The sequence below is a fragment of the Miscanthus floridulus genome, chromosome 1 (genome assembly GCF_019320115.1).
Source record: "Miscanthus floridulus cultivar M001 chromosome 1, ASM1932011v1, whole genome shotgun sequence".
NCBI classification, from domain to species: Eukaryota; Viridiplantae; Streptophyta; class Magnoliopsida; order Poales; family Poaceae; genus Miscanthus; species Miscanthus floridulus.
This window is the reverse complement of record NC_089580.1, coordinates 131,499,104-131,508,443: the sequence shown is the minus strand read 5'-3', so window position 1 is coordinate 131,508,443 and position 9,340 is coordinate 131,499,104. Positions and strand designations below refer to the sequence as shown.

Here is a 9,340-nt window from a genome sequence, read left to right as displayed (position 1 = left end):
GTTCCACCGTCTTATACACACTAGTTATTGGGTCGAATCCAACATTATTCTTATTCCCTATAATCTATTAATTTCAAGTGAGTTGGGGCACACTCAAGGTTCATGCACCGCTCCTGTGACGCAAGAAGGTTTCAAGAAATGTCTCGATCCGGTGCCATCCGTCAAATCGGCCATGTACGACCATTTTTGACACAAGTAGCTGTCCGAGACGACTCCAATGCCCATCGTCTAGACCAGGATGTCACGTTAGTCATTCGTCGGCACTAGCTTGACAGGGAATCCGGGGAAACTGCGTACGCGTGGCGTTTCGCCGTGAGCGCCAATGCCCAAAACGTGCTCTCAAGGACGACGATCAACTGAGATTCAGGTGACAAGTCCGATATTTTCAGACATGGGCGCATGGCGAACACCGACCTCTGCTCACCGCGACACCGACTGCGATTCAATTAGCGGCGCAACTTATTCCATGGCATGTTTATTACGTATTTCCCAACAAGACGCAGTGCACAAAGTGGTTGCCAATGTACAAGGGAGTCAAGGACCTGTCGCTCGCGTAGCTGCAGGCACCGGCGGCTACGTGCCCACTGCTGGCCAGGCGACAACCTCATCTCGCCGTCGCTGTCAGATGCAGACCTTCGTCGATGTGGAGCGTGATCATGGTCCGGTAGTTGACGGTCGCCTTCTCGCCGTCGCGCAGGCGGAACACGAAGAAGCGGAGGAGCACGGCCGCGAAGACCTTCATCTGCCGGTACGCGAACTCCTTTCCCAGGCATATCCTCGGACCAGCCTGTGGAAGACGCATAATTTAAGGATGTCGTGAGACTAGTTCAGTCAGAACATACACGGTCTGCATGGTTGCAATGGCGTTTGATTGAGAAACTGCAGTCATATCGTACCTGGAACGCTGTGAATTTGAAGGGGCTTTCCTGCTGGAATTCGCCATTTTGATCCAGCCACCGTTCCGGCCGGAAGACCTCAGCGTCTTTGCCCCAGAGGTACTCCATCCGGCCCATGGCGTAGGGGACGTAGAACACGATGTCTCCCTTACTGACGCTAGAACCATCAGGCAAGACATCGTCCCCAAAGCACTGCTTGTTATCCTGAACGTACCATCAATAGCATGGTCAGCACCTGCCACATTCTCAGTGACTACCGAAGACATGAACTACTCCACTCACCAGAGGAACCGACGGGTACAGTCTGAGCGTCTCGGTCAGGGCGGCGTGCAGGTAGTGCATCTTGTTCAGGGCCTCGTCGGTCAGGCTCTGCGTGAACTCATCCACGGTTGCCGTCTCGCTGGCGCTGGTCACCTTTGCGGCCTCTTGACAGATCTTCTCCTGGATTTCCGGGTGCTTGCACGCCATGCAGAGGAACCAGGCAAGTGCCCCCGCCGTCGTGTCCTTGCCGGCGATGACAATGTTTAGTATGATGTCCCTCAAGTGCTTGTAGTCCACCGTCCCGGTTTCGTTCGTCGCCGTTCGGATGAACCTGGACAGCATGTCTTGCCTCGAATCCTACATCGCGCAATCGAGGGATGGATGTGTCAGTTCATTCAGAGTGCAGCGCGTTCGACAGAAACAGGTGGACGGAGCTGTTGCAGAGCAGCAGGTACTCACAGGGACAGCGTCGTCCTCGGTCGCCTTGCTGTCAGAGAGCTCCTGGGCCCTGTCGTGGATGCACTTGTACACGAACTCGTCGACGACCTTGACCCGCTGCCTGAGCTTGGCCTCGGAGCCGACGCCGAGGAACCTCTGCGCCTTCCAGAACGCGTTGACGTAGCGGAGCAGCGTGAACTCGCTGGCGTCGTCGAACGCCGCGGCGAAGCGGCTCCCTTCCCCCGATCCGCCTCCCAGCAGCGTGTCGAGGTCCAGGCCGAAGGCGATGGTGAAGATGGAGTCCATGGTCGCCCGGAGCGCGAGGCCCTGGAACTCCATGGGCTGCCCCGACGCGGCGTTGCCCGAGACGATGCCGGCCAGCCTGGCGGCGTTCCGCTTGAAGACGGCGCCGCTGAAGTCGCGGAGCGCCCTCGTGGAGAAGTCGTAGCTGGCGATCTTCCGCTGCTGCCTCCACTTGTCGCCGTCCACGGCGAAGATGCCGTCGCCGAGCAGGTCAGACGTGTTCTCGTAGTTGAAGGTGCCCTGCACGGTTCAGACGAAGCGCACATCATCATCTGCCGGAAACACAAGGAAATTCGGAAACTGACTAGACTAGATAGCTTGCTATAGAATCGGAAGGCCCATTAAAGGTTCATACGAAAAAGACATGCTTTATGGAGGCCCATTCATTGTCAAAACCAAAAAGGTTCTCTTCCATCCCTTTGCGTGGATCGGGATTCAGAGGCTCGTTACAGCGGGCCACACAAGATGGACAGCAGCCAAAAACTGACTGACTTATTAAAAAAAATCATTAAAATAAAATATCAGCTGAGGTGACTGCTTTGAGGACATTGGGTTGGATTAGGGATGCTAACTTGGTCCTAAATGTCAAAGTACCTCTCCTGTGAACTTCTTGTGTGCTCCTGACTCCTCAAGGCACACATGGAGATGCTGACAGTTCTAGTATATATCGAACACCGATCAAGCTCGGTTCGGCCAGCTATAAAGTTTTGGCGTATACACGACGTAGTGTATGGTGGAGGACTGGAGGGTAGCATGACTTTCTTGCTTTAACTAAGCTGACGTCTGGCCCTTTTGCTCTAGGCTCTACTCCTTGTCATTGATTTCTAGCTAGCTTTCCCACTCGCATAAAAGGAATGAATCGAGGGTATTTACTTGCATTTCCTTCGTTTCCTCAAGTTTGAACACATTCTTGGATAGGGAAGTAGGCCAAGAGACTAGAGACCGCATCTGGTTAACTGCTTTAGGAGTGCCGGTTCCAGGCTAGAGAAAAGATAGGCTGAAGCTGTGGAAAAGAATTGAAGATAGGATCCGTATCCCTAATCAAAGAGAGAACAATATCCATTTCAAAACATTTCTAACAGATTTCTTGGTTCGGACCGGCACCCCAACCCAATCTTGTGATGCCGTTCAGCCTCCACAAGTTGCTCAAGACTTCAAGAGCGACGTCGGAAGAGAGGCCAACGACGGAGAGGGAGTGCGTGTCTTCCTAGTAGCCAGGCGAAGTTACGTGAAATTTTTGTATTTTGGTCCATTTTAAAAATATTTTTTATAAATAGCTTCTTGTCGAAACGTTTTATGATAATAGACTATTTTTCGGCGTATTAGGACACGACGCCAAGGTATGAGGCTCGGCGCTGTGTCAGACAACGTCGAACTTTTGCCACGTCAGCGTGGACTCCGGTCGCAGTTACCACGAAGGCGTTGGGCCCCGCGTACCTCGGCGTTGTGTTACTTCACGCCGAGCCGCACACCTCAGCGTGGCACTGCTCCACGTCGGAGGTCTGGGCACTCATAAATTTCACCAACCACTGGACCACTGGAACGGCGGCAGGCCAGCCACCACCACCTCGGATTCGGAATGCTCTGCTCCAGCTCTAGCCTCTACCCTGTAGCTCATGGAAGGAAATGAACAGGGCCAGTACTAGCTAGCTAGTGACTAGTGTGCAGCAAATTTTGGCCAATAGGTTTCTGTTTCTGCTCTTTCCAAGCTGGCACTTGACTACACGTCTCTGAGAGCGTGTTTAGTTTCTACCTCAAAATCCTAAAAAGTGCTACAGTACTTATCACATCGAATCTTGCGATACGTGCATGGAGCATTAAATGTAGACGAAAAAAACTAATTGCACAGTTTGATTGGAAATTGCGAGACGAACGTTTTGAGTCTAATTAGTCCATGATTGAACACTATTTGTCAAATAAAAACGAAAGCGCTACAGTAGCCCAAATTCTAACTTTGGGCCAACTAAACACGCGCTGATACATACACTAGCTAGAGTGTGAAAACGAGACACGGAATAATTAGGCGCAACAATGTGTGGATGGCGACAGTACAAATAAGGTTGTCCGCTAACGTGAGGAGGAAGACATGCACCTCGAGTACATCTACACGCAGCACAAGGGCAAGCCGTGACCGACCGTGAGGAGGAAGACATGCATCTAGCCTTGCCGGTTTGGTTTGGTGGTTTGGGTTGGGTTGGGAAGATCAGAGTGCGTACATGCATGCTGGGAAGTTGATACATCATGCTGGAAACCGCATCTGGTTCTATGATACCATATTTGAATATATCTACATGCTCGTTTAATTATGTTGTTGCATGAATCTGTTTGTATTGTAAATCTGTATGTGTGTGTGTCCGATACTAATACATGGTTGTAGATCCATGCTAGAGTAGTATAGAGTAATTTGGTTGTTTTCTCACTGATGTATAGGGCGGTGTGCATGCTAGCTAGCTCTACTAGTTTGATTTGGTGTGTGTGTGTGTGATCGAGATCAATTTGTGAACGAGCTTAATTGTGTCCGTCATTGATCCACTCCAACTTAATCAAATGGAACTTAACCTAGTATACTACACACACTTGTACTAACTCTGAGCAAGCCTGAATTTTTGTCTCCCTGTCGGATTCTCTGATGATTTCCTACTTGTAAACAGTTTACCCTCTCTCTCTCTCCGCCTGCCTGCTGGATCTTGTCAATCCAAGGAAATAATAACCATTTTCTTGTTACCAGCCTGCAAGAAAACGTAGCCACAGTTGCTACACACAGTCTACAATACTAAACTATGTGAGTTTACAATTTACATTACAGCTGAGCTGCTCCCCGAGATTCGACATGATGCATGGTTGGAGGGAGCTGGCTAGCAGAAGTCAACACCATGATACCATTCGGCTACACTTCCTTTTTTTCTAAAAAAAAAGAAAAAAGGATGGAAATGATCGGTTACAGCTCATTTTCATGTCTTGGATGAGCAGAGCTGCCCCGGAAAGAGAGACAGGCAATGATTCACAGGGACGGAGGACTACTTGATTGCAAACCGGTATACTCCCCCGTCCAAAAAAGAATGTAATTATGGGATTCGTGCCGGTCAAAATAGCTCAAGTCTTGACTAAATTTATAGCAAATAATATTAATATTTATGTCTCCAAATAAATTTATTATAAAAATTTATTCTATGACTAATCTAATGATACTAATTTTATATTATGAATGTTTGTATTTTTTTTATATAATTTTGGTCAAAGTTCAGATTGATTGACTCTTCGAGAAGTGAGAATTGCAAGTGCCGTGGTATCTGTGAAAGCCATTGAACCGTTCAGTAGTCAAATCTAAAATCAAAGCGATATACTAGCAGTATATAAAAGTAAAGCACTATGCAAGTGTCATGGCTTGCCAAGGTTGATGAGCCTATAGCAGTATATATAGCTGCTGAGTTTACATGTTGTATTGGCAGATGGTCCACTAGAATTGCTTCAGTACTACTCTGGCACTCTGCTACTGAATACTGATAATAGAAGGGAATCCAGCCAGCCATCGATCTCTTTGTTTACATGAATTCTTGAAATGCATGCGTGAAAATATGCTAGCTTTTTTGGTTTGTGCAGGTCGAGTGGCCAATGCCCAATAGTGCTCCGTCCATTATCTGATCAAGCTAAGCACAGTGAGTGACCCATCAGTGCTGCTACTGCAGCACTGATCTCAGCTAGCCCTGTACTGCTGCTGGCTGTTTCTGGTTCTAGTTTATTAGAGCAGGAGTGCCGCAGGGTATAGTGCGCATGCATAATGCATTGTTGGGGTTTTATTGATTAAAGCAGCATTGTCAGCTCACTGCACTAGCTAGGTAGATGCTGTATCTATAGTACTATCATATACTCCTCCGATCCTATGGGTCAGTTTGGATGTCAAAATTTTTGGCAAAACACTACTGTAGCGTTTTCGTTGTTATTTGACAATTAGTGTCCAATCATAGTCTAATTAAGCTTCAAAGATTCGTCTTGTGTATTTCGTCTAAACTGTGTAATTAGTTTTATTTTTTATTTATATTTAATGCTTCATGCATGCGTCCAAAGATTCGATGTGACGGGGAATCTTGAAAATTTTGGCGTTTTGAGGTGCAACTAAGGCCCTGTTTAGATCCCACCCAAAATCCAAAATTTTTCAAGATTCCCCGTCACATCAAATCTTGCGGCACATGCATTGAGCATTAAATGTAGGTAAAAAGAATAACTAATTGCACAGTTTGCCCGTAATTGGCGAGACGAATCTTTTAAGCCTAAATAGTCCATAATTGGACAATTTTTGTCAAATACAAACAAAGTGCTACAGTAACCAAAAGCCAAAAAATTTCGCATCTAAACGGGGCCTAAACAGGGCAAATGCAACAGATGGAAACGCTGGACACTTTATTATTTGCAGTCGCTTCTTTTCCGGCAGCAGGCAGGTCGTCAATGTGAACAATCAAAGAGGTCGGCCACTTGCAATTTATGAGTGGCTGGTGAAATTTATGAGTGCCCAGACCTCGGCGTGGAGCAGTGCCACGCTGAAGTGTGCGGCTCGGCGTGAAGTAACACAGCGCTGAGGTACGCGGGGCCCAACGCCTTCGTGGCAACTGCGACTAGAGTCCGCGCTGACGCGGCAAAAGTTCGGCGTTGTCTGACACAGCGCCGAGCCTCATACCTTAGCGTCGTGTCTTAATACGCCGAAAAATAGTCTATTATCAGAAAACGTTTCGACAGAAAGCTATTTATAAAAAATATTTTTAAAAAGGACCAAAATGCAAAAATTTCACCGAAGTTCTAGCCCCTCGGCCAGATTTGCAGCGCACAAAAGTAACATGCAAACAGAGAAGCATATACTACTAGCTTAATAAGCTTATCACTGTGCTCACCTTGCCGTAGTTGGCGAAGTTGGTCCTGAGGATGTGCTCCACCACGGTGGGGTCGCACGTGTATATCTGCCGCCGGCCGGCCGGCACCAGCAGCTGGAAGGTCTTGCGCTGGCGGAACAGGTCCGTGTGGTAGTCGTGCAGCCGCCGGACGTGGTACAGCTGGTGGAACACCGTGCCCACCACGGGCGCGTACCTCTTCGGCTGCTTGCCGTTGCCGCCACCACCGCGCTGCCCGCGGCGGCCGACGAGCAGCAGGTAGTACGAGCAGATCGCGAGCAGCGCGACGCCGGCGGCGGCCACAGCCGTGGAGTAGTAGTCTTGTGCTCCCATGGCTGCTAGAGGCTACAGAGTTTGGGTTGGCGGCTCTTGCGGGGCGGCTGTAGTACTTGCAGGATGGTCGTTTATATAGGCGTGCGTGATGGACTCTCTCACTCGTCGTCAACTCGTCACTCCAAGAATATATTATCGTTACTGTTGCATGTCTCTACTTGGGGAAGGCGGGAAACATAGGGTAGAGAATTTGGGATGGCTTCGAAGAATTTGCAAGATGGTCGTTATATAGGCGTGATGGCCTCTCTCACTCACCCATCGTCAAACCGTCATGGAAGAACAATTATCGTTACCCCCACGGCCCTACCCACCTCCCAACCCCCAAAGAAAACAAAACGCATTTTGAACTTGATTGTCTCCCGTACATTGTTAGACAATTTGGCACATAGCCATGCACAGATATCGCCGGCCGAGTAAAGTTACATTCAAGGTGAAATCTTGATTCTGTCAGCAACGGAACAAGGTAGGATGGCGACCGACTTGGGTTATCGCTTATCGGTGTGTGCGTGACACATTTTCCTTTGATTTTTTAGATAGCTTGGTGCAGCGGTGGATCCATAAAGTTTTAGGGGTACTGAACAAAAGTGCAACAGCAATATACCTACGACTGCTGCTCGATCTTAAGTCTCAGCTCCACCTACACTATAAAACTTTGTCTAAAAATTCAGGTAGCAGGGCATGAGCCCCCCACACCACTTTTGGATCCGCCCCCTGGCTTCGTGCTGTATTACGGTAGTACTCCGTACGTCCTATCAATGTCTTTATCATACATACATCAGAAGCAAAACGCCGGCCGGCCGGGAGCGCCATTAATTTTGGATCGATACGATCAGCAAGATGTATCGAAAGCTCTGCTTAGTTGTTTTGCTAGCCCGCAGGGCGTAACCCGGCCCTATGTGATGTGCATCCTGGTGCCATGTGCTGGCACATGATCAATTTTCAGAAAAAGAAAAAGAAACAGCGCACATGATTGGAGGCTCTGACAAACGTGACTTTGGCAATACACATAATAGTTACTTGAAATGTAATTGCAAATTGAGCATTGGTTGCTTTTGTTAATTTTTTTAATTACGGAGAAATCCGTCTATTTGAGTTTAAGTCAGCGACTTAATGCAAGTATTAACATTTTTCAAATTTATTTTTAAGTAATGGCTCTATTTTTAATGCTGGCTCGGTCTCTCGGAGATACTTATATATAGGATAGGGTGTATGACGTTTATATGTATGTTAGCTTCTGCATGTGTAATGTGCTTAAAAAACCTCAGAGATGCAAATAGTTACCGAGGTTAACTAAAAAAGCACAGTGACAAGGGAATGAGGAATTTTAATGACTAGCTAGGCAAATTGTCCGGGGGGACGTTGGTTGCTAGCCTTTATCTAGGTTGCGTTGTTCCTGGGTAATACAGTATATCAGAAAAGATTGTAGGATGCGTGTTCAATTTGTACCGTATGAATGAGCGCATGTATACCTTGGAGGCACCGGGTGTCTGAACTCAATTAGGGCTCCTTTGGATACGCGAAAACCCGCTGGTATCCCCGCCGGTCCGCAGATGGAGAAACTCCCCGTGAGTTTGCTTCCCCGTCTAACCCCGGCACCCGTTTGGAGTCATGCGAGCCCGAAAAAGCGCGTGACTTCGAGGCCCTATCCTTCTCAATCGACGGGGGACAGAAAAAACTCCTCTGCACCCGTTTATTTCTTTCCCCGTCTGCTTGGCGCTCGCTCGGTCCTTCCTCGCTGCTCCCGTTCGCCTCGCCCAGGAAAGCATGGCTGCTAGGGTTTGAACGCCGCCGTCTCCATCGCTCACGCCAGCCGTTGTTGTCCCAGCCCCTCGTCACGCCGCCGCTGCCACTCCTGGATCGTTCCTGCCCTCGTCACGCCAGCCGCCACCGCCTGTAATCCTCTATTTTTGTTTTTCAGATAGTGCACTATAGCTGCATTTCAAAGTGTCAGTAGTAACTGATCATTGGAGAGTTCAAGTAAAGCTCAGCTGCAGACTTCGTGTTTCAGCCAGTTCAGAGATTTCTTTGTAGTAGCTGTTTGTTTTCCATCGGTTGCTAGCTGTCTTAGCTCTTAAGTGCTTCATGTGCAGCTTCTGAATATTCAGGCTTTTGAGAATAGTATTCACAGTTCAGTTCAGTGAGTGCTTTTCGATTTGTTTGGATAGCTGTTAGCAGTAACACTTTTTATTAGATTAATTATGTTTACTCATTTCTTTCGTTTGCTTCCGT

General features: G+C 48.1%; 1 protein-coding gene across 1 annotated transcript; it reads right to left on the bottom strand.

Annotated features, from left to right (window-relative positions):
* Nucleotides 1–460: 460 nt before the first annotated feature.
* On the bottom strand, nt 461–7,131 carry LOC136493665 (cytochrome P450 704C1-like). The gene is made up of 5 exons (XM_066489769.1): nt 6,782–7,131; nt 1,617–2,138; nt 1,179–1,514; nt 897–1,100; nt 461–787 (listed from the first exon to the last, which is right to left on the bottom strand). The coding sequence occupies exons 1-5, from the start codon at nt 7,109–7,111 to the stop codon at nt 605–607; spliced, it is 1,575 nt and encodes a 524-aa protein (XP_066345866.1). The 5' UTR covers nt 7,112–7,131; the 3' UTR covers nt 461–604.
* Between the last annotated feature and the right edge of the window lie 2,209 nt (nt 7,132–9,340).

Excerpts from the sequence above, each read along its gene's own strand:
- LOC136493665 (XM_066489769.1), bottom strand. The coding sequence starts at position 7,111 with ATGGGAGCACAAGACTACTACTCCACGGCTGTGGCCGCCGCCGGCGTC. Across the intron at positions 2,139-6,781 it reads ACTTCGCCAACTACGGCAAG|GGCACCTTCAACTACGAGAA; the intron begins GTGAGCACAGTG and ends TGAACCGTGCAG. Across the intron at positions 788-896 it reads TCAAATTCACAGCGTTCCAG|GCTGGTCCGAGGATATGCCT; the intron begins GTACGATATGAC and ends CGTCTTCCACAG.